At 43.8% G+C, this 25,266-nt stretch overlaps 1 protein-coding gene across 1 annotated transcript; it reads left to right on the top strand.

Moving 5' to 3' along the window:
- The first annotated feature begins 2,415 nt into the window (after positions 1–2,415).
- On the top strand, positions 2,416–24,623 carry KPNB1 (karyopherin subunit beta 1). Its single transcript, XM_073683477.1, has 22 exons — positions 2,416–2,588; positions 2,727–2,785; positions 7,797–7,979; positions 8,086–8,286; positions 11,259–11,411; positions 11,872–11,931; positions 12,009–12,098; positions 12,170–12,280; positions 13,260–13,361; positions 13,477–13,701; positions 14,992–15,183; positions 15,261–15,391; positions 16,133–16,280; positions 16,372–16,443; positions 17,969–18,113; positions 18,354–18,436; positions 20,105–20,212; positions 20,292–20,435; positions 20,530–20,635; positions 21,774–21,888; positions 22,271–22,432; positions 22,516–24,623. Coding segments are annotated over exons 1-22 (2,631 nt in total). The 5' UTR covers positions 2,416–2,548; the 3' UTR covers positions 22,517–24,623.
- The last annotated feature ends 643 nt before the right edge of the window (positions 24,624–25,266 follow it).

Raw genomic sequence — 25,266 nt, forward strand, 5'->3', positions numbered from 1 at the left:
CCTTGAGGTTTTTTTTCAAGCTAACACGGCTTCAGCAAACTCTCCTATTTGGGGGATTCTTAGGCTGAGTTCACACGATGCGTTTTTCATGCGTTTCCGCGGCGTTTTTGCAGTTGCGTAAACGCCGCGGAAACGCATGAAAAACGCATGGTAGAAGGGCAGCAATGTTCCCCAATGGAAATCCGCATGTGCTGTGCCCATGATGCGGATTTTTCCGCAGCGTAAACGCTGCGGTCAAAAATCCGCAGCATGTCAATTAATTTTGCGGAAACGCTGCTCTTTTGCCGCCATTGACTTGCATTAGACCGCATGGAATCCGCATCACTGTATATGTTGATGCGCATTCCATGCGGTCTAATGTGCGGATGGTACCCGGGTGTGGATGAGAGGACTCTCATCCAGACCCAGGTACCATTAAAAAAAAAAGAATAAAATAAAAAAAAATATATATTCTCACCTTCTGACGGCCCGCGCTGCGTCCTGCCGGCTTCCCGCGCACTTCGCGGTTGAATGAAGGACCTTCGCTGACGTCAGAGTCATGTGACGGGTCACGTGACGCTGACGTCGGAAGGTCCTACAGTCTTCACTGCCGGCAGCCGGGACCGATGAAGCAGGACACCGGGGGCCATCAGATGGTAACGTATAGATTTATTTTTTATTTTTTGACATCACACACTATATAAATCCATGCCGGTTGCATGGATTTATATAGTGTGAAGTTGACAAGCACTTTCCAAGTGATGCTAAAATCGCTTGGGAAGCGCTTGTCAACCCGCATGCGGAAATGAAAGTGAAGACCGCTTCATTTCCGCATGTCCCTGGCAGGAAACCGCATGTACAATCCGCATGCATTTTTTCCTGCCAGAGAGATGCAGAAACGCTCAGGAAAAAATCCTGAGCATTTCTGCATCGTGTGCACATACCCTTATGGTGGAGTTTTTGTTTGAAGCAGAAATTTCCTGAGCATTTCTGCATCTCCTTGGCAGAAAAAAAGCATGCAGATTTTACATGTGCTTTTTCAAGCGATTTTGAGTATCACTTGGAAAAGGGCTTGACAAGTTGGTCACACAATATAAATCCATGCAACCGGCATGGATTTATATTGTGACCAACTTATAGGAAATTTCTACTATCAAATGCTGCATCTAAAGTAAAAAAAAGAATTAAAAAGTAAAAAGAAATAAAAAAAACTTATATTCACCTCTCCGGCGGCCCCCGGCAGCGTCCTCTCTCAACGTCCCGCGGTGTACTGGCAGGACCTTTAGTCGGCTGATGGTCACGCGACCGCTGACGTCATTGGTCAGGTGAAGGTCGCGTGACCATCAGCTGACTAAATGACATCACCGCTGGTCCTGCCAGTACACCGCGGGATGTCGAGGAGAGAGGACGCTGCTGGGAGGAGACCGGGGACCGCGGGAGAGGTATGAATAATTTTTTTACTTTATAATTCTCTTTTTACTTGCAGGTACGATGGTACCTGGGTTGGATGAGAGTCTCCTCTTCTCCAGACCCGGGTACCATCCGCGCATTGAACCGCAAATCATCTGCATGTATATATACGGATATTATGCAGTTCAATGCAAGTCAATGGGCGCGATTTCACCCCGAAATTGGTTGTGCTGCAGATTTTTCCGCAATGATAATCCGTAGCGGAAATTTCCGCGCATGTGCACAGCACATCTGGATTATCATTGGGAAACATGGCAGACACCTTAACAAGCGATTTTAATGCGTTTCCATGGCGGAAATGCATTAAATCGGCATCTTGGGCACACAGCCTTAGTGACTTTTCCTGAAATGTTTTTTGCAGCTTTTTGATAGGACAGCGCCTCGTGTGGAGAGGTCACTGACCTGCACGTTTTTTTTCAAAACTTTTGCAGGAAAAAAAAAAGATGGAAAAACCTCCTCATCTAAACAGCAAAGTGGATTTTTCATAGAAATGAATAGGGAGTGTTTTCTAGTGTTCTGAGTGGGATTTTGGAGAGGCTTCACTATACAAGAATGTGTGAACACGCCCTTACTGAGAATTGTCGCGGTTTGGGGCACAGCAGTTTTTACATGTGAGGAACAATAAAAAATGTGGCAACCTACATGCGACTTTCCACAAGGGCTGACCGTGCCAATGGAGACCCCACTCAGGATAAAACGCAGGGAACAGTCACACATGCGGCCCATGCTGTTCCCCTCAGGCGCCCATTGCCTGCCTGCCTCGCCGACCCTCCTCAATGCAGCCCTCCACAGAGCGAGGTGACAGCTCCAAGGCGCGCGGCACCTGCAGTCACATGCCCCTGATAAACCCCGCCCTCAGTCTCAGCCGCCGCCGAGATCCCGCCCTTCCATCCCACAACCCTTAGCGGCAATGACTAGAGCCGCAGCGTGCCAGCCACCAATCAGCGAGCTGTGCGTAGAGTGAGATCCGGCTGATATCAGTGCGCGATCTAACTCCACCCCTCTTGCACTGCGCGCCTGAATCCCTCCGCGCCACGCTCCCTTCCTCCCTCCGGCAGACCGCCCGGCAGCGCCCGAGCAGTGACCCGGTACCGCCCGCATGGAGCTCATCACGATCCTCGAGAAGACAGTATCTCCCGGTGAGTGAGCCTGCAGGGAGACCAAATATTAACGGGTTTGGGTGTAATGGGCGCTGGGTGGGCTACCGGGTGTGACAGCAGTCAGGGCCTGCTGGACGGAATGGGGGCTAATTGTGCCACGCTCTCTGTCTCCTGTAGACCGCAATGAGTTGGAGGCGGCGCAGAAGTTTCTGGAGCAGGCGGCCGTCGAGAACCAGGTAATAAAGGAAAAAGCCGGGGACTGTGAGGGTGCACGGGAATAGCGGGGCCGGCAGCTCCAGGACAGTGGCCCGGACTGTACAGGCGGAGAGCGCGCACTGCTCGGGTTGGGGGTGACAGGTTGCCGGTTACCGTGTGTTAGGAAAGGGCCGTGCTTGGGCCTCTTCTAACCGCCAATGCACAGCCTAACCTGCCCGCCACAAGCCATCAGCCAATAGGGTCTCTAGGAGAGATGGAGCCGGGTGGCGGCTGTCCAATGGGAGGGCGAGGCTGAGGGAGCGGCGCAGGGGGAGGTGGCCCAGCACGTTGGGTTGACGAGCGGCCTAGTACTGAGTGCCGGGAAGCAGAGCCCATGTGGGACAGGGCCGCTCCGGGCGTGCTGGAAGTTGTAGTTCTCCCTCCTGTCACACCCTGAAATGTTACGTGTTCTCGTGTATGCTGATTTCTGGAGTCTTGGTGCTGCCCCTCATACAGTGTTATAGGTGTATTAGGACCCCTGCTCTAATCTCTTCCTGCCACACTGCTCCTGATGTCAGCACAGGAAACATCCAGCTTTCCCATAGGCTCTATGTATAGTACCCACCAGCAGTGACCTGCGGAACGCAGTGTTAGTGATAAAGCCGCCCTATAGAAAGGTTGATGGGATCATTGTGCCCCGGGTCTGTGCATTCCTCTGCGGGCAGGTAGACTGAGAGGCTGCCGCAATATTTAATAAGAGGCAATCTCACCCCTTATCGAAGAGCAGCATGATGTAGAAGCAGACACCCTGGATGTGTCTTACTGGGCTGCTTGCTGTAGTTTTCATAAAATCATTTATCAGTAGGAGATGATCACTAGAGGACTAGTAAACCTGCTGCCATATATAGTCCTACATATTCATGAACTCTGTATAACCCCGCCTCAAGTTACTGATTAGTAGCTTTCTGCCTATGCACAGTGTACACAGAAAGCTGCCAATCAGTGGTATGGGCTGGTTATACAAAGCTCAGCGTTCAGAGAACTGCTAGATCTGCAGCAGAGAAAAGAGGGATTTTATAAAATCTGCAGCAAGCAGCCCAGTAAGTGACACATTACTGGGATCAGGGTCTCTGGTCAGGCTGGAAGTGAGTGGTGACTGACAAGTCCTCCCTTCTAGGCATCCCCTGCTTAATAATTTCACGGCACCATAAGGAATAATAATCTATACTCCCAATCCTGCAGTAGTGCCAGTTAGCAATATTGGTTCTGTTATTTTCGGCTGGTCACATGACATTGTCCCGTGACCATTGCAGCCAATCAGCGGCCACTTGGACAATTTCTCTGGACCAGCCAGCAGTGGTTTAGATATTTATGGTATGTCCACAGAATAATGCATAAACATCCGATATCTCTCCACTCAAAGGGTTGTCCATTACTAGGATTACCCCTTCATGATCAAAATGTTTGGTCCCGATAAAATAAAGCTTATAATCACCTCCTGTGCTGGCCCAGTTCCTGTGGTGTCGGCACTTGCGGTCCCGGGTTCCTGTGCCACTGTGGTGACGCCGGCGCCAAATCATTGCATCACTAATCCCGCCCATCGGCGCCCCTGTCACATGACTGCGGGTCACCGAGGGGTTGGCATGACAACCCGGGGTCTGCAGGAGACCCCTGCGGTTTTCATTGCAAGGATGCTATGAGCGCTGCCCAGCACTCATACTAAACGTGCATTTTAGCTACACACAGCAGGGCTTAAGCCCTGTAGCAGAGGCCATTGTATGATGGCAGCTTCAAGTCTCCCATAGACACTATTGATCCAAAGGCGGTGAAAGTAGAGATATACGTCCGCGCCGCTGAAAGATCCTCAAGTCAGGAATATGTAATAATATCCTTGTTTATTGGTAAATGCCTACGCGTTTCCGGGTGTTCCACACTCCTTCATCAGGGCACCAACAGATATAGCATGATCAGGAAATAAATATAAAAACTCCCCTTTTGGGCCAAGATTAGAGCAATACTTGAGTGCAAACATTTGAGTCCTAGGACCGTCCTTCTCCTCTAGGAAGCGGCTGATGCCTGTGCCGGCTGTGACAACTGGGCAGCACCTGAAATCGCAGCTGCCAACAATGTTTGGCAGGGCACTTGTGTTGATCTGGTGTTCTGCCTGCTCAGGCTCAGCTGCTTCCTAATTGAGGACAGTGGGGCATCTCTAGTTTGGCAGCTTTTTGGGAAACATTGCTGTACATGAATGTAGTACACATACAAGTTTCCTGCTTGGGGAGTAAGGCAGGTATGTCCCGATCAGTCACCTCTTCCAGGGATGTGTGCGGGACTGCAAGTTTCTTGAGTTTGTGCAAATCTATTATCTGGACCCAGTCCATCGGTCATGCCAGTAATTTGTGGCCGCTGGACCGGGAGCTGTGACCACACTCCTATCTGACTGCATCCGAAGCTCTTCTTTTGATTAGCCTGGTATGATGTATGTGACATTGCGCCAGGCTGGCTAATCAGAAGAAGAGCTGCGACTGCTGTTGGCCTAGAGGTGGTTCACAAGGGGGTCCTGTTCAGTGGCCACAGGTCACCGGCATGGCTAATAGACTTGAGTCCTGTGAATTGATTCTCACCCACTCTGCAAAGTTCCCTTACATAAGGGCACACAACATTTTGAAGTTAAGTTGCAGTTTAGTAGTCAATCTGTTGAATGTAGTTTCCTCCAGCGTGGGCGTTTCCTAGTCCGTTATCTGATTTAAAGATGAACCTTGGCTTCACTTGAAGCAGTAGCTGCCAAGATCTCTGCTTGCTGCTGCTTCTAGGAGTTCTGTAATTATTAGTGATGAGCGAGTATGTTCTGTTAACCCTTTCACTGAGGATGCTTGGGCGAGCACAGAGTAGTTACAGCTGCTCGGTGATATGTTTGAATCACTCCTGTGTTCATGACTTGTGACTGTTTGACAGCTTTATTACATGTGAGGAATGTGTAAGAAATAGACATTCCTCACATGTAGTAAAGCTGTCAAACAGTCGCAAATCATGCACATGGGAGCGATTCAAACATATCACCGAGCAGCTGTAACTACTCGGTGCTCGCCCGAGCATACTCGGAACAGAACATACTCGCTCATCACTAGTAATTATGAATATTCCTTGTGAAGGATTCCGTTTCACTGCTTTATGTTGCGTTTTTTTTTTTTTTTCAAACTGCAATTGAAAACGAATCATAAAGGGAATCTATCACTATTATAAAAAAAAAAAAAGCCATGTGTGGAAGGCTTAAAGGGACTCTGTCAGCACAGAATGATTGCAAACCAAGCACAGATGCTCGGTGCTTCACGTTGGGGCCAATCATTTATGTACACTTTCCATCCTGCTTGGTTTCCATCTATCTCTACCCTTCTCTGGCCCTATGAAGCCAGAGCTGTCAATCAGAGGGGCGTGGAGATAGAGGGAAAACAAGCAGGTGGGAAGGTGTATTTAAATGATTGGTCCCGCTGTGAAACACCAAACAGTGGGACAGAACTTGAAAAGTCATTCTGTGCCGACAGTCCCTTTCATGGGGTTGTCTTTAATTCCAGATTGATAGGTGTGCAGAGCTGATAATGTTGCCTCTGGACATGGCTTCTGATAATGCATGACTCCTGATGGGTATGTGTAGCTGCAATGCAGGCACATAGGGAGAGACCTGTCAACCACCTACAGCGGCACTGGGAAGAGCCAACCAGAAGCAGACCTCAACTAGTCTTGTCACCGTTTATGCTCCCCAACCAGAGCTTCAAAGTATATCCTCTCAAACACGAGCGTTAATAGAATACTAAACTTGGTAGCATTTTTGCAAGCCAGGCAGCGATTCATGCTCCCTTGGATTGGGCAGCATTATTCGCCTGACTGGTTCCATTTAAGAGACAAATTCCAACTAGTTAATCCTCTGAGTGCCTTTTCATTCCCGGCATATGGGACCTATGTATGCTAATACCTCATAATAAACCATAATAATCTAGGAGTCCAGGTGATGCATTATATTGTTCAGGGGCACAGTTTCTTAATATAGGGGAATGAAGGCGAGTTCAGAGAGGATTACAGCATAAAAATCTCTCCAACTCTAAAAAAAAAAAAAAAAAAAAAAAAAAAAAAGGTGATGTGCAGATTGGGCCCTTGACTTAGAAAATGCAGAAATCGAGCAAGTCTACTTTCTGGTGCTCCAAAATTCCAAACTGGTTCCATTTACAAGTGTTGTGCTTCTCATAGAGGGATAATTTCATCCTTGCCTTTTCATTGTTTTATGGCAAATGTAGCAAGTGAAAGCCCACTTAAGTAGAGAAACACAGGGACAGAGCTTCTTTCTGCAAGATATTCATTCTACTTACAAGAAATTCTGTAAAAATGTACATCGCACAAAGATTAACTCAAGCATCACAAACTTCGGCTTTAGCTGGCTACACATGCATTTTATTTTTTACTTTTTTTCCCTGCAAAACATTGGTCTGTGTGTAAAACTGTTCATTTGCTTTGGTTTTTGTGTATCGTCCGTTTTGACATGGACCAAAAATACTAATCTGATTAGCGCTTGCGTTCCAGTGCATTCACTTAAAGGGTTTTTTTTGTTTCAGAAATCCCCTGTCTTCTGCTGCAGTTTTAAAAAGCTGCACCTGGGAAGGTTAAAATGCAGCGAGCGTCTGTCACTGCTCCCGGTGTCTGATGTCTGCAGCGCTGTCAACACGACGTCAGTGCTACAGACAATAAGAGACCTTGGGAGGAGTGGCGGAGACTCCCTGCTGGACCTGTGGAGGGCGAGGAAAGCATTTCATGTTTATTTTATATATAAACTGTTGTCAGGGGACAGGGATTTTCCCAAAACAGAAAACATCTTTTTAAAGTAGTAAAGCATTTATGGATCTATGGGACTTAACTTTGACATTCTTCCTACATGTTCTCTTTGTTGTGGCCTTAAAGATGGATTGTGTGTATATTGTGTATCGCTCTCAATTATTTTTTATTTAAAAAGACTCTCAATTCTTATTGTTTTGGTCTCTCTTTTTTTTTTTTTTTTTTTTATAGCCAACATTCCTGTTGGAGCTCGCAAAAGTCCTTGGGAATCCTGGAAACAGTCAGGTAGCTAGAGTTGCATCTGGTCTGCAGATTAAAAACTCTTTGACCTCAAAAGATCCAGATGTGAAGACCCAGAACCAACAGCGCTGGCTGGCAATTGACTCCAACATCCGTAGGGAAATTAAGGCTTTGGTAAGTCCTGATCAGATGATGGATACATATTATACATATATATTTTTTTTGACCCTCTTCCCATACCCAACTAATGCTACATAAAACTTTTTATTTTGTATCTCAGGTGCTGCGAACACTAGGTACTGAGAGCTATAGGCCTAGTTCAGCATCGCAGTGCGTGGCTGGGATAGCATGTGCGGAAATACCAGTCAACCAATGGCCTCAGCTTATTCCACAGCTTGTTGCCAATGTCACAGACCCAAGCAGCACAGAACACATGAAGGAATCTACACTGGAGGCCATCGGGTACATCTGCCAGGACATTGTAAGTAATGTGGCCCTATGACTACCTGACATAGGAAATTAATGTATCCATAAGAGCTTTCTTCCACTCCTTCTGTTATATCTCAGAATTGTCCACAAGTCTGCTGGCTGTCATTGGAAACGGTCAATAAGCCCATTGTCAGACACTTCCTTAACATCTTGGCTGAGCTGCTAGCATGCACTGACAGATTACTGTTTATAGGTGGGAGGCACCTACTTGGTTCAGTTTGACAAGGTGGTCCTCAGAACAGAACTGGGTATTTCCATTAGATCATATACGTTTAGTGTGCTATAAATGTAGAACAGGTGACAGCTACAGTTCCAGAACTTCAACATATCATAATTGAAATTCTCCTCCCTGCCCACACTAGTAAGGAAGAGACCATGCATGATACTCTATCCATTGTAGTTTGAGCTGCTGAGACATCTGACTGGTTCATTAATCCCATTAACTACAATGACGAAAGCCACTCACATGCATGGGCAGCTTCCAACCTCAGCTGCTCCTTACTGCAATCATTCTGCCAATCTATGGAGCCATGCAGTGCACCGTATGTACATACTGGTGCTAACTCCAGCACTTCATGTTACTCTTCACACTGAAAATGCATGGAAGTAGCAACCAGTCATATAGACAAGCATTTTTTTTGTTACATAGACAAGCATGTCTGCCCAGATTTTTCGGGGGTGGCCACAGAGAATGAAAACTCAACCTACATGTTACTTGCAGGTTGGGCATCCCTGATACAGTGCCTGGTGTAAAAGGCCATCGTACCTAAATGCTTGCACTCTGCAAATGTAAGAGCAGGAACGCTGGAAAATCAAAAAAGGATCTTAAGCAGGCTAGCATTTTCTGATATCTCCCCCCTATTTCCACCCTTCCATGTGACGTGTAATAACCACCCTGCTAATAGTATGGGGCTAGATGCATGAATAACTTGCATTAAGGCATTTTACCTTTTAGAAAACACTTGTGCTGTCAATACACTTCTGACCCCTGCAATATATTTAGGCAGCTGACGGATTATAAAGTTTGTGACCGAGTGCGTTGGCCCCTTTCCTGGATTAACCCCTTAACATGTTCCATACATGTACGGCACATGTCCTGTCTCTCCCTTTGGGTCCGGCGATGAACCCGCACCTTTCCAGGGACATGACAGCTGATCTGATCAGCTGTCATGTGCCCCCAACAGCTGCGGGTGGACAGTTAACTAGTTAAATGCTGCTGTCAGTTTCTGGTCCCGCCCATGTCACATGACCATGTGTTGCCGATGTGTTGGGATGACAACCCAGGGTCTGCAGGAGACACCTGCAGTTGTCATTGCCAGGATGCTATGAGCGCCGCCCAGCGGTTGGCGCTCATGGCAAGTGAGCATTTCTGCTACACACAGGCGATCTGATGATCGCAGCTTATAGTCTCCCATGGAGACTATTGAAGCATTTAAAAAAAAAAAAATTAAAAATAGAAAAGTTTAAATCACCCCCCCTTTCTCCCCATTCAAGATAGAATAAAAAAAATTCAAATCTACACATTTGGTAACGCCTTTTTCAGAATCGCCCGATCTACCAATATATAAAAATAATTAATCCAATCGGTAAATGGCGTAACGAGATAAAAGAAATAAAAAAAACAGAATTACGGGGTTTTTTTGCTCGATGCAACATTGCAATAAAATGCAATAACGGGCGAACAAAACATCGTATCTACACTAAAATGGTATCAGTAAAAACGTCAGCTCGGTGCGCAAAAAATAAGCCCTCACCGGCCCCAGATCCTGAAAAATGGAGACGCTACGGGTCTTGGAAAATGGAGACTTTTTTTTTTTTTTTTCATCACTTAAATAAAAAGGAATCTATACATGGTTGGTGTCTACACACTTGTAATTACCTGGAGAATAATAATGGTATGTCAGTTTTAGCATTCAGTGAACATGGTGTAAAAAACACAGACAACCTTGTGAAATTGCACTTTTTTTGCAATTTCACTTGTTTTTTTTTTATTCCTGTTTCCCCCCCCCCCCCCAAAAAAAAAACTCACTGCCATATTGACCGAAAAATAAAAAGCTATAGCTCTGGGAAGAAGGGGAGCAAAAAACAAAAACAGACAATGGCCTGGGGGTTAAGGGTCCCTGCCATGAAGGTGATCATATGAACTCTTGTAAAGGGTTTGTCTAGCTGAGGGGAAAATGTCTTCGTTTACATTTCAATCAGAACTTTCCTACTTTGAATAGTCCATTGTTAGTGGTTTACTTGGAGGAAGCTTCCTAGCCAGATAGCCCTATTTCTCTGCTTCAGGTGTGATAGGTCTGGCTTAGACCGCGCTCTTTAAGCATGTCACAAATACTGGGAGAGGGAGTGAATGCTAGCTCTGTGTCAGAATGAATGCAGATGTGGGACCTAAGAATATCTGAACAGATTCAAACAAATGACATTGTAAAGTTATTACCATATTGCAACAGGAAATACTTTCAACCATTAAAATGTTTTTTTCTGACAATAACTTTTCCCTGGTGATGGGATATGTAAAAAACACATAGGAAATAAATAAATCCTTGGTCTGTGCAGAGACAGTATGTGGTGACGTCACTGTCCCGCCAGCCAGCTGCTGTGGTCTGTGATTGGCTGCAGCAGTCAGGTGACTACAGCGCCTAATAAAACATTTGATGATCTATTCAGATCACCTGACTGCTGCAGCCAATCACAGGCCACACGCACAGTGGTCCGGCAGCTGGTGGTACAGTGACTTCAGTGTATACTGTCCCTGCATAACCATGGAGCGGCCTCTGCTGGATCCAGATGGGTGTCAATATGCGTAGGGGACACAGTTGTGTGTTTTTTAAAAAAAAGAAAATACATATCCCATTCCCTACCCAGTTTAATTTTCCCTTACAGCCACTATAATTATAGAAATGTTTACAGTAGTGCAGGTAAAGTCTTAATTATACTTTCCTATTTATATATTTTTTTTTTAAGGACCCTGAACAATTACAACACAAATGCAATGAAATCCTGACTGCTATCATCCAGGGTATGAGAAAAGAGGAGCCCAGCAACAATGTTAGGCTCGCAGCCACAAATGCTCTTCTCAACTCTCTGGAGTTCACCAAATCTAACTTTGATAAAGAGGTTAGTGGGTGGTCTTGAATACTCTACCTGTGGTGTCGGTGTGTGCCCTTTACCATTTGTCCGCTGGCCTTTACCCAGCTGGGTGCAGTACATAAAGAATGTGTGGAATTGCTGAATTGGCAGCATCCGGTCCCTGGGCATGAAGCTGCTATTGTTAGGGCAGAGCTTGTCTGATGGCTCACTCTGCTGACTTAGGAAGTGACTTCAGCAGTCAGTGAGAGGCCCAGAAAATCACAGAATATTTCTTTTTTTGCTGTGGCAAGGCGACCTGAACCATCTTCAAAACAATCAAAGTTTAGATTTGTAATTTTGTTTTGTCAAAATGCATTGCTTCCCCAAGACTTGTGAAATGACAAGACCATCTTACATTTAAGTGGTAACCCCCAGTCTTGTGCCGCTTGGGATGTCTATACTAATGTGATTTTTACTATTTAATATCTTTTCCTTTTTTCACCTTTAGTCCGAAAGGCATTATATTATGCAAGTGGTCTGTGAAGCAACACAGTGTCCTGACACTAGGGTGAGTTCCTGAATAATGGACACGTTGTCAGTGTGACGTCACCGCCTCTTGTTTACCATGTGGTCTCCGTTTTGTAGGTGCGGGTAGCTGCTCTACAGAATCTGGTGAAGATCATGTCCCTGTATTACCAGTATATGGAAACCTACATGGGACCGGCCCTATTTGCTGTGAGTTACATGACTGATCTTGATGGCTCTGATATCACGCAAAGCATGGTGTGACAGATCTTGTGTTGCAGATCACTGTGGAGGCAATGAAGAATGAAATAGATGAGGTGGCTCTGCAGGGAATAGAGTTCTGGTCCAACGTATGCGATGAGGAGATGGACCTGGCAATTGAGGCATCTGAGGTAACCCTTCAATCGGATTCTATCACTTTTAATGGTAAAAACTAGTTTCATACCCGATGGAGAAATTTTACAAGAAATCTGCTTGTGATTATAGCCTAATACTACCGGGTCTGAACTGTGCTTATTAAATTGCTTTATAGGGTTAGTTGGTTATATCATGGGGTTCCTGTAGTTTAAGGTGCTTTCTGCAGACTACCTGTAGGACCACTGGTCCATTGGAGTACATGGCATGTAAGATTCTCATACCCTCTTTTTCTCTCCACTTTCCCAAGAGACAGTTTAACAAGTGCTTGTTAAACAGGATTAAGTTTCTCATTACATGAAACGGGGCACATTTGATCCTAGCAAAGGCTACTCGGCATTTAGAACAGATGCATCTGGGAAATATTAGTTTAGGAATTGGGCAGTTTCTTATTTCTGTGATTCTGTGTCTTATGCCTTGTTTTATGATGACTCTTATGATCCCATGCTTTTAGTTTAGCCCTTTTCTGTGTCTAAGGATGACAAGTTCATGCACCACACATAAAATATTGTGTTGATTCTAACTTTCTGAAGACTGAGAATTGGGGTTTTGACTAAATTGGGCATTATCTGTATAAAATGGTAATAAAAAAATATATAACTTTTTTAAATATAAATTTTAGTAAGTAAATAGTTACAGTACATGTATATAACATGGGGTACTTAGCACTATTTTGATTAAATAAAAACAAAATAAAAAAACGGCCATCCCACCTCGTCAAGGTGTACCAGAGCTGCAGAGGCCTGACTGTTCAGACATCTGTCCATAGGAAGCTATGTAGATGAAATGCCTACCTCCAAAGGGGGGGGGGGGGGTTACGCCCCTGTTTATACAAAGTACAAGAAACTACAGCTCATTTCTTTGGTTTTGCTGTAGTTTCTTGAAACCTTGCCAAAAAGTCACTATACAACGTGATGGCAATCTGCTGCTGCAATGCCATAATTTTTGCTTTTTCAGGCTGCTGAGCAGGGGAGACCGCCAGAACACACCAGCAAGTTCTATGCTAAAGGGGCGTTGCAGTACCTCGTTCCAATACTGACACAGACACTTACGAAACAGGTGAATATTTCTTTTTTTGGATTTATGGCTTTTAAACATTTTAGTACATAAAAGCCTGTAATGCTGCAAGGGTTTGTATCTTGTCAGTATCCAACCACCTGATCTCTGCTACTAGGATGAGAATGATGACGACGATGACTGGAACCCCTGCAAGGCTGCTGGGGTGTGCCTCATGCTCCTTGCTACCTGCTGTGAAGATGACATTGTCCCCCACGTGCTGCCATTCATTAAAGAACACATCAAGAATCCAGACTGGCGCTACAGGGATGCAGCAGTCATGGCATTTGGAAGTATACTCGAGGGTCCAGAAGCCTGCCAGCTGAAGCCCTTAGTCATCCAGGTTAGTGCTTTTGCTTTTTTTTTTTGTGTACAATTCTACATTTTGACATGGCATACAATCAGTAAAGATGAATTGATGCATGTGTAATAGAGCAGAAATGTAAAACATTCTATTACTACTGATAACATATTCATACAGCTACCAGGTTAGTGCTTTCTTTGATTTCACTTGTAAAAATTACTGTCTAAGGATGACTAGTTCATGCACCACACAGAACAGACTGTGTTGATTATGAATCTCTGAAGACATTTGAACAGCAGTGTTATACAAAGTCTAAACCTCCTTGTAAAGGTGGCATTCACTGCAATTGGCTTTTCATAGCTCCAAGTGCTGTCTAACCTCTGCTGCCAATCACTGGTGGCATTATGCACCACCTACAAGTATGCTCAATAAGGCTTCTGACTTGCTGCAGCAGTCATGTGCATGTACAGAACATCATTGCTTTGCCAATTTTTTTATTTGTTTGTCACATTTACACTGCCAGTGATTTTGAGATAACCTATTTAGATGGATCCTCCTGTTGATCTATGAATTTAAACCAAACTTTATCTAAGAGGGCATGCTCATAAGGGTAGTAAATGGGATTTAAAGGAATTGTCCACTACTCGGGACAACCTTTTCTGAATCCCTTTCCCTCCAGTAAAATAACGCTTTTTCGTCTCTGCCACCATTCCAGCGATGTTTGCATTGGCTCTTCTGGGGCTTGTCTGACATGGTCACACGATACCTGCAGCCAATCAGCGCAGCTCTTCCTCGGGGTGTCATAATTTGTCTGAAGGAGGGGAGAGTATAAGTATTTTTACTGGGGAGGAAACAGGGATTCAGAAGTACGAGTAGTGGACAACTCCTTTCTGAAGGGGTTGTCCAGTACTTTTATATCGATTTGGTTTTAGGATCGGTCAATACCAGACTGAGGGTGCAACACCGCCCCGCCCGATCCGCTGTTTCTATTGCAGGCCATGACCAGATAAACTACACAGCTTCTTGAACTCTATGGGGCTGGATGTGCAGTGTCTGGCCTTTTTAACAGTTTACAGAGCTGTGTGGGCAACTCCACAATTGACCATATCCGGAGGACCAAAAACCGCTGATCGAGAGTCGCACCCCCTCCCACACCAATCTGGTATTTATGACCTAGCTTAAGGATGATGCGCAATCAATATAAAAGTACAAGACAACTTCTTTAACAAATGCATTTAGAAAATGTTAATAAAAGCAAGTTGGGTAATTACTTGCAATGGGTTAGATCTGGTTGCCTTCCAGCTTTGCAATTCCTCTATTTTATCCTAGGCTATGCCCACTCTCATTGAGTTAATGAAGGATCCCAGTGTGGTTGTTAGAGACACTACTGCTTGGACTGTAGGAAGAATATGTGAGCTTCTGCCAGAGGCGGCCATCAATGATGTCTACCTCGTCCCACTACTGCAGTGCCTCATAGAGGGCCTAGGGGCCGAGCCAAGGGTGGCTACAAATGTCTGCTGGGTAAGTTAATTGTCGTGGTCTGTATCCAGTGTTTGCCATGGTACATTGCAGTACTTATAAGTTTTGCTTGCTTTTAGGCCTTCTCTAGTTTGGCCGAGGCTGCATATGAAGCCGCAGATGTAACAGATGACCAAGTAGAGCCAGCCTCGTATTGCTTGTCTAGCTCTTTTGAGGTGATTGTACAGAAACTGCTGGAAACGACTGACCGGTAAGTGTTTTTAGTGACTCACTTCATTAGCAGAGCTGGGTTTACAGGTTTTTTTTGCAGACTATATAAGACTCACCCCAAATTTTTGGGAGGAAATTAGAGGAAATAAAAAAACGGGGCCTCAGGAGGCAGGGTCGCTGCTTCAGGAAGCCGGTGGCAGGAGTGCGTAGAGGGCCCTGGGTGCAACGAAGATGTTGGCGCTGACTGGAGTGCTCCTTTCTATTGATTACTCTGCGGTGGGCTTTGGGAAAATGGCTGACTCCAGCTGCGCAGATTGAGATCTCCTGCCGCTGGCCTCCTGAAGCAGCGACCCTGCCTCCTATGACCCCGCTACACCAACCCCCCTGAAGGCGCTGAGGCGCGTGCTATGAAAGATTATGTCCTGACACCAGTGCCAGCGGCAGGACGTACTTTGTGGGCAGAGTTGGCGTGCAAATTTGTACGGCCCCCAAAAGCAGAAAGAAGGTTTTCCATCCTTGGTTTATTGGATTACATTCTCTTCGGATGATTGAACGTAGCGATTACACACGAATAGTGACTGTCATACTTTGTGTAAGAGCTTTATTACCTGTCTGAGGATGACAAGTTCATGCACCACTCTGATCTAACGCTGTGTTGATTATGACTCTCTGAAGACGTCCTAATTGCTTTTTTTTTTTTTTTTTTTTTTGGTCTGCAACACTATTGTGGGTTGATATTGGAACTTGCAATTTAGTAGTCTGCTTTTCCTCCCCTACATAGACCTGATGGACACCAGAACAACCTACGAAGCTCTGCCTACGAAGCCCTAATGGAGATAGTAAAAAACAGTGCCAAGGACTGCTACCCGGCTGTGCAAAAAACTACTTTAGTGATCATGGAGAGGCTGCAGCAAGTGCTTCAGATGGAGGTAGGAGTGGGAGCATCTGCTGCGTGAGACGTAACTCATTTGGAGCCAACATCTTGTTTTTATGCATTCCACCTCTCATTTCTTTTACCAGTCCCACATACAGAGTACATCAGACAGGATACAGTTTAATGATCTGCAGTCACTCCTCTGTGCAACACTCCAGGTAAGTGTCCTTCATAACACGTTTCCCTTGCGATTCTCTGATCTATACAGAAGTAACCACAAGTCTGAGGATGACTAGTTCATGCACCACACAGACCTTACTGTGTTGATTATGACATTCTGAAGACTTTCCATTTGCATTCTTTTTTATATATATAGTATTCAATTGCTTTCAAAGTAAATCTTGCTCCTGTGGAATAGGAGCATATTTCCATGCAGGTTGTAAAAGTTGGTGTTCACAACCAATAAAAACACTGATTTGTCTAAAGGTCCGGCTTACAGGAGTTGTGCTAGTTAAAAGTTCTATCCTATTAGTTGCTGGCGGTCTGATCTGTAGGACCCTGTCTGAATAGCATTTGCGTCGGTTTCAACCATTGTCTATGAGACTGCCATGGGTGGCAATTTCCAGCAGTCTCGTAGAGAATAAGGTCTTATGCAGATGTTCGCGGATCTCTGTCGAAGCATGGACCGTAATGAACAGACAAACGAACTAGCTGTAGGTCTTCTGACCAGAGCACGACCGCTTCATGCATTTCTACAAGGCTGTCACACTTTGGTCGGGAGACCTGCAGCTGGTCCGTGATCGGACAGAGATCCACGGATGTCTATGAGCCCTTAGGTGAAGTTGTGCATGCTTGACCTCCATTCTCTGGATTGGTAGGGCTTAATGGTCAGACCGCCATTAAGTTATTCCCATTCTTAATAGGTGATACTCTGTATAATATGTAGTAGAATTAATTTCTGTGCCAGTTTCTGTAAACCCGTGGAAAATAAAATGTAGACTATAGCAGAGATATGTGAAATGATGGCAAGGGGTCTTGAGATCAGTGCTCAGCAGTGAAGTAGAACTTCGGAGACTGGGGTATGGTGCCAGTCTTCTAGGAAGACTGTAGTCTACAAAAAAAAATGTGTAGTCTACAAAAAAAAAAATGTGTAGTCTGATTCTGGCCGGGAGTGTGCATATCGCATACTTGCGGTAACAGGAGTTCCTTTCCCGGCGCTGACACCGGAGAATACTCGCCCCGCACTGTGAAGATTCACAAGATTTAGACCAGACAATCCTTTTCAGAAAATGGCTACAAAAGCGGTGAACACTTAGTTTATTAAATATATTTACACACAGCGTTCACAAAGAAAAAATGTTGTAAACTATTATGGGTCATTCAAATGTCCCTTGATTTCAGTCCGATGTTGGACCGCAATGCACGGACTGACCACTGGTCTCCTGGTCCAAGCATGGAAGCCTCATGGAAATATATGAAGCAGTCACGCGCGAGTCAGGAGACTAGCGGTCCGTGCTCAAACGCATTGGCATGGACGGCTGAATGAGCCCTTATACTGTACTGGGCAAACATGACAGCCTCATCCTTCACCGTCAGACTGGTCTTGCATTTGGGATTTGTGTTCAGCTCTCCTTATAAAAGTCTATAGGGTCTCTGTCGTGCATGGTGTGGTGACTTAAAACGACTGGTGGTATTTTGTGCACTAGACTTTTAGCAGACCTTTTTGTTTTCTTTGCTTTCAAGAACGTACTGCGCAAAGTGCAGCCCCAAGACGCCCTGCAGATATCTGATGTGGTAATGGCCTCTCTGCTGCGCATGTTCCAAAGCACAGCAGGCTCAGGAGGTGTTCAGGAAGATGCCCTGATGGCTGTGAGCACTTTAGTAGAAGGTGAGTGTCTGATGACTGAAGTTGGTAGAGAATTGAGCCCCGCTCCATTGTAGAAAGGTCAGTGTATCTGCTCCTGGGCTCATGCCATTGTCTGAGGATGACTAGTTCATGCACCACACAGAATTGGCTGTGTTGATTATGACTTTCTGAAGATCATTGATTTAAATTGAGGTTTGTCCTTATTTTATTTTTTTTCTTCTAATATATATATATATATTTTTTTTTTTTGTTTCCCTGTAGTACTTGGGGCAGAGTTTTTGAAATACATGGATGCATTTAAACCTTTCCTTGGCATTGGACTGAAGAACTATGCAGAGTACCAGGTGAGATCATATACAAGCTTAGACAGACAGTTTTTGGTGTTTGTTTTTGACCCTCCAATGGCAGCCATTATAGACAATAGAGGTGGTCAGTGTGGGAGGAAAGCTGCACTAATACATATAACTCACAGGGAATCTGTCAGTAGGATCAACCCTCTTAAGCCATCTATATGGGCATGCGGGTCATAAAAAGTTGAATAAAATGATATCTGTGATTTGATGTCTTATTACAGAGAATTCCACTTTTTCTTAATGTGTAAGGAGCTGTGAAGATCTATGGGCCGGACATGCATCTCCCTGAGAATCTGCCTCTAGTGCTTATTTTAAATGAAAGGGGGAATTACCAGTGTGAGACATGTAATGACTGAAAGTCTGCTCTCCAGATCTCACTGCAGAGCTGTGTAGCTTTGTGATTATAACTATCAGAGCTGTGGAGTTGGAGTCGGTATAAAATAGTCCGACTCCTAAAATATATAATAAATTGGATATAGTAGTACAATGCAGAATGTGCTGGAAGAATTTGGGAAAGTTATGAAATGTCCTATAAATGTTGGTTCTGTTCCTGATCTAAGGATCTCAGCTTTTAGGTGCGCTGAAAGCACTTAGAGCGCTGCAGAAGTGTTTGCAATTAGACGAAGTTCAGCTCTGCTATACTGTTAGTGGTAATCAGCCACAGCTCTGCACGAGAGTAAACTGTCAGTAATTACATGTCTCACACTGTTAAGGCCTCCTTTCATTTAAAATAACCTCTGGAGGCTGATTCTCAAAGAGATCTGTGACCTGCCCATAGATCTTAACAGCTCATTTGCATATTAAGAAAAAACATGGGTATCTCTATAATAAGATATTGGATCTCGGATATTAAGGTGTAATTTTATTCCGCTTTCTATGACCTACATGCCCACATAGAAGGATCAATCCTCCTGAACAGTCTAACAGTTTTCCTTTTAAAGGGATTGACTACTTTTAACAGTACAAGTCATTGTATTGTACTAATAGGGGTGTCCCACAATCATGAGAGCCCATAGAAGCGTAATGTAATGCACTCTCTAGCTGCTGCCTTTTCTTTACTGGTTTGCAATGTTTTATGGATGAGGACCAATAAAGAATTTATCAATTTCTCATTGTCTGGTTATGAAAGTCTCTCTTTATGGATTCAGCACAGCTACCAAGTAGTATGCAGTGGATTAATGATTGCTTGGATCTCACTTTTCTTCAGTATGTTTGAAAGTGGAGGTTGTGCCAAATTATTTTTGGTTTCTTTGTGAGACAGACATTCCAAAGCAATCAGTTTGCCACCAATCCACAGGATAAGTGGTAACTTGTGGATTGCTGCTGGTCTGACCACTGGGATCCCCAATTATTGAGAATGGGGGTCCAGGATTCCCTGATTGACATCAGTCATGCATGTTTTCTCCCACTCAACTCAAAATTTATGGAAATGGCCTCAACTTGTGAACTGTGTTCATCAGTCCCATTGACTTTGAATGCAGCAGTTATCAAGCGCATGGTCACTAATTTCAAACAGGGGACTCTGTACACCCTTCTCAACCAGTGAAGGGTCCTCCAAGGATCAACATATCCAGTGGATCATTTGCAAGTTATGAATTTTATGAGCTCCTCTAATCCACAGAAGTCTGACACTGATGGTTTGCTTTTTTCCTGATGTAGGTTTGTCTGGCTGCTGTGGGACTCGTAGGGGACCTTTGCCGAGCTCTGCAATCAAATATTTTGCCGTTCTGTGATGAAATAATGCAACTGTTATTGGAGAACCTTGGGGTAAAAAAATATGGCTTCAATATTACGGAGGCCTAATTTGTGTCTTGATCTGGTTCCTAAGGTCCTACTTGTTTTGCAGAACGAGAATGTTCACCGCTCGGTAAAACCACAGATCCTTTCGGTGTTTGGTGATATTGCTCTGGCTATTGGAGGGGAGTTCAAAAAGTACTTGGATGTCGTGCTCAATACTCTGCAACAAGCCTCCCAAGCTCAAGTGGATAGGGTTAGTATGGCAGGCTTGTTATCTGGCTCTTCTCTTATTCTGTAAAATGCACCTGGTAGTCTGTTCTAGTTACACCTTCATTCTTTATTATTAGACAGACTATGACATGGTGGATTACCTCAATGACCTGCGTGAAGGCTGCTTGGAGGCATACACCGGCATTATCCAGGGACTCAAAGGAGACAAGGAGAATGTTCATCGTGAGTACAACCAGACAGATCCTTATTCCATACAATTGGTCACAGTAAGCTGCCTCAATTTTAAAACTGCGTATGTTTAAAGGGGGAAAAAAAAAAAAATCTGCACTGCTGATAGATAATAGATCAGATCCACACTGGAATAAGTTTTTATTTGGTCTGCACGTGTCTAAGTGCCATACTTCCTCCTTAGGAATATATATATATATATATATATATATATATATATATATATATATATATATATATATATATATATATATATATATATATATATATATATATATATATATATATATATATATATATATATATATATATATATATATATATATATATATAAATATAAAATGAGTCTGTTCATTGCATATATATATATATATATATATATAATATATAATATATATATTTTATTAGCAATGAACAGACTCATTTTACCTGGCGTAGAGGATCACTTTCAATATTGTGACCTCCATTTTAAAGGGGTTATCTGGAACTTTGCTGATTTTTAGTAATGGGGTTAAGAACTTACCAGCAGGTAGTTGCTGCGTCACAGACTGGTCCTGTCTGCGATTATCCGGCTTCTGCTGACATCACATCAGCAATGAAGCTTTTTCTTATCCGCTCTGCTGTCAATGGGGTGTCACTGCCGATGTCCTGCAGAGCGCAGAAGCTGCTTTGTCCACTTTATGTAAGTGGAAGCAGGAGTATTGCTGCCTGAGCCAGCATAGATTGGCACCGGGCAGAACAGGTAGGTAGTTGGCAAATAATTTCTGATGAGTTCTTGGCCATGCACCGAAAAAAATAAGTCTTGAATAAGCCCTTTAATGGTGGCCACTTGCCAAGATGTACAAGGCAAGTTTGGTCGATAACCCTCAAATTAATTGTGAATGAGGGTGGTAGTGTATAGATGCATGAAGATGAAGGGTGAGCATGTGCACTCCTGCATTCGCTACCTATAGAAGAGCTGGATTATGCATGCTCACTAATACTCTTTTCCATTTGTGATCACATGTAATTTGACTATTTGTTTTCAAAAAGGGCTATAAAATGTAACCATGTTAAGGGTTAAGCATCCACAAGAATTAGATGGTCTGATCTGGGTGTAGTATTTACCGCAGCCATCCTCTTCTCCTTCTAGCTGATGTGATGCTGGTGCAGCCCCGTGTAGAGTTCATCTTGTCATTTATTGATCATATTGCTGGAGATGAGGATCATACAGACAATGTGGTCGCGTGTTGTGCCGGACTTATTGGGTGAGTCTGGTTGTGGGAATGATGTGATTTGTTTATATGAGCAGACTTGTTCAGGTGTCTGGAAGTGACATAATGTGTCGTCCTATACATTGAGACAAAGGTCAGTATCAAATTGGGACGCCATTGCGATTAATCCAAATTATCTGAAATGTGCCAAAGATTCACTGGTTGTAATTGCATTCATCCACTTTTTTTTTTTTTTGTTTTTGCATTTTTTCTTCTTTACAAAATTCTGCATTTTTAGTATTCTAAGCATTTAGTTGTCTACCTACCAGATAGAGATATAGCTTAGAAACTTAGCTCTCCAGTTCCCTCTTTTTTTTTTTTTTGGGCATTTCCCTGTTGAAGGGCTTTATGCTACAACATGTCATTATTCCAACAGAGACTTATGCACGGCGTTTGGAAAGGATGTTGTCAAATTGGTGGAGACTCGGCCGATGATTCACGAATTACTGACAGAGGGCAGGCGATCAAAGGTGAACAAGACAAAAACTCTAGCCACCTGGGCAACCAAGGAGCTGAGGAAGCTAAAAAACCAAGCTTGGTATGTAGCCTGGAAACCACCTTGTGCAATGGAGCGGTTTGCTTTTGGAACTTTCTTCTTACTCTGATCTCTTCTGTCTTCAGACCACAGCGGCTGGGTGAAGCTGAAAACCCACTGGAAATCTCCAACCTTTTCGAAAACAAAAAAAAAATTATATCCCGGAAGCGAGACGTATGAGCGGGGTACTGAATGTTTGAGAGTGCGAGAGTGACTGAGTGAGGCTTCAAACATACCACATGGATACTGCGACCACAGCAGTGCTGTGAGAAGAGCAGACTTCCTGGGAGCGAGGGGTGAGAGCTGAAACACAATCCGCCCACCAGCTGAGAGGAGCAAGGGCCTGCGGGCCTGCACACATTAGGTGTCTGCTTTCACTGCCTCGTGGCCAGGGCAGAGCAGGAGTGACTGGTGCAACCTTTTTTTTTTTTCCTTTTCTTTTTTTCAGTCCGTTGTTACATCTGGCTATTTGTTTTAAAAAAAATTTTTCCCTCCTCCAAGCCCCCTTGTTTTAATGCAGCCCACTCTTAAAAGCTGCACCTAACATCTCCATAGGACCAGGGGGATCTGTATGGGAATATTCTCCAAGAGCAAGTGTGTGTGAGTGCGGAGGTATAGCAGTCTACAGTCTGAGCGTCATTTTCCTGTTTATTCTGAGGAGGTGTTTAATGTTCACCATGTTTCTGGATTCACCTGAAGGAGTACCGCCGTTTGTTACCAGAGGCACAACACGAGCATTCTAGATTACAAAACTTAAGGTCTGTTTCTCTAGGTTTTTTTTTATTATTATTTTTTTAACTGTTTCCTTTCCAGAGGTGTTCTGCGTAGCAGTTGCCCCTGGTAGGGAAGTAGTTAAGGGAAACACTGGCTTGGTTTATTCTTTAGTCCTGTAGAAAGCAAGTGGCATCCTGCGCCGTTAACTTGCTTTTGTCAATCTGAAATGGGTCAAGGGAGAGCAGAGAAGTGTAAAATAACAAGTGTAGGTGAAAAAAACACAGGGAAAGTGCCCCCTACCCTTTCATATAAAAAGTGCAAGGCTTTTGAGGGATCTATCAGCCCCTCACAGCGTCATTATTTGTAAAGAAAAGATAGCCCTCAAATGTGCCAAAGAATCAAATCCTTAAATGTTTAGAATGTGAAATACCCTTTCCTGCAGCCAGGGGGGGCTGTAGTGTACGATTTTGTACGCTGCATTCTCTGTGCTTTTTCTACCCACAGCGCAGTGAAATGGTTTAATCTACACACTTTAACAAGGCTATTGCTTGTACGGCAGATACGGTCGTTTTGTGGGTTGAATCTCCTACATTCATGAGAACAAATAACTAACCAAGTAATAGAGTCTCAGAGGGGCCCTGAATTCCTCGTATTTGGACTGTTCTCATGAATTCTTCATCTCACACAACCACCGCCTCCTTAGTGTATGGGCAATGGGCACTTATAAGATGAACTAAAGTGATGCTAGCGTGCAATGCTAACTACTTTTATTTCAGAGTCTAATGTGATTACTCAATTTCCTGCACTTAGAAAAAAAAAAAAAAGAAGAAAAAAAAATGAAAACATTGAAAAAATAGTTCAAAGAAAAATTAAAAAAAACTTATCTATATTATAGATACGGACTGGATGTACGTTGGACCATGGCACTTGTACAAGGTTCTATTTTTTCACTGCAGTTAAATATTAATAAAATGGTGTCAAACATCCCCTGCCCTCCATCTTGTGGTTTGTTTTTATTTTCATTTTTTATTTTATTTTTTTTCATTTGGGCTGTTCTTTTTTTAATCCCAACCTCCCCCTTGTTTATATGGCAGCCATTGGTCGCATAATTTGAGACTGTTGTGGCCACCATGGAACATTGCATTGTTATGCCAGCAATCTCCTGCAGCAAGGTAGATGTTTGTCAGGACGCACATTGGGAGCATGTTACACTGATGGAACCTTCGTGATGGAGGCATAGTGGTATCTGCAAAGCGTCTCAGGAACCCTAGCCTTGAAGATCTTGCTTTGCTTGTGTCCTATGCAATGCGTTTCTAAAGGAAGGCTACTGGACTGAAGTGTTGGTGTGGACATCGCTGCACCCTGGCAAATAATGTGGGGAGATTGTGACCATTGGAGGTTTCGGTCATGCTTCCTTTGAAGGCTGTGCCACTTTTAAATTGCAAGGAGAATAAACAATGACTCAGTGGCAGAAATGAAACTGTGTCTGTCTCTGAATTGCATTATCTCTAAGGCCTCATTCAGATACCTTTTTAAATGTGAATTGATCAATATTTTTTACTCGTACCCACTATGGGCTATGAGGCTGTTCACATCAGTGTTTTTTTTACCTTACAAATAAAAAAAAAAACGATGATTGTAAGATCTGACACTGATGAAGAAAATCTGATTCATCACAGATTCTCTTTTTTTTTTTTTCTTTTTTTTACAAAATCACAACTGAATGAGGTCTTCTTGTGTCTGAAAAATACTTAACGGTTGTGAAGCTTACTATGTAAATGGCCTTGATAAGTGTCCTTTTTACAATGTAATACAGTGGCTACTCTGAACACTACTGCTGCCAATGGTTTTACAGCTCAGCCCCATTCACTTAACTGACTCCCCACGCAGCCCAATTTATGGTGTGTACAACCAAGGAATTTTGATAGATTTTCTAACTCCTGGAATTTTCATTTCAGGATGACTTGTATTAGGAATAATGATGAGCGAGCATGCTCGTTACTCGAGATTTACAAACATGCTCTGTTTTCAGAGTATCTTCGGCATGCTCGAATATTATGTGTGAGTTGCTGTGTGCATGATTTGCGACTGGTTTACAGCTTTAATACATGTGAGGAATGCCT

The sequence above is a fragment of the Phyllobates terribilis genome, unplaced genomic scaffold (genome assembly GCF_046119375.1).
Source record: "Phyllobates terribilis strain yellow unplaced genomic scaffold, ASM4611937v1 Scaffold_5__5_contigs__length_657084704, whole genome shotgun sequence".
In the NCBI taxonomy this organism is placed as follows: domain Eukaryota; kingdom Metazoa; phylum Chordata; class Amphibia; order Anura; family Dendrobatidae; genus Phyllobates; species Phyllobates terribilis.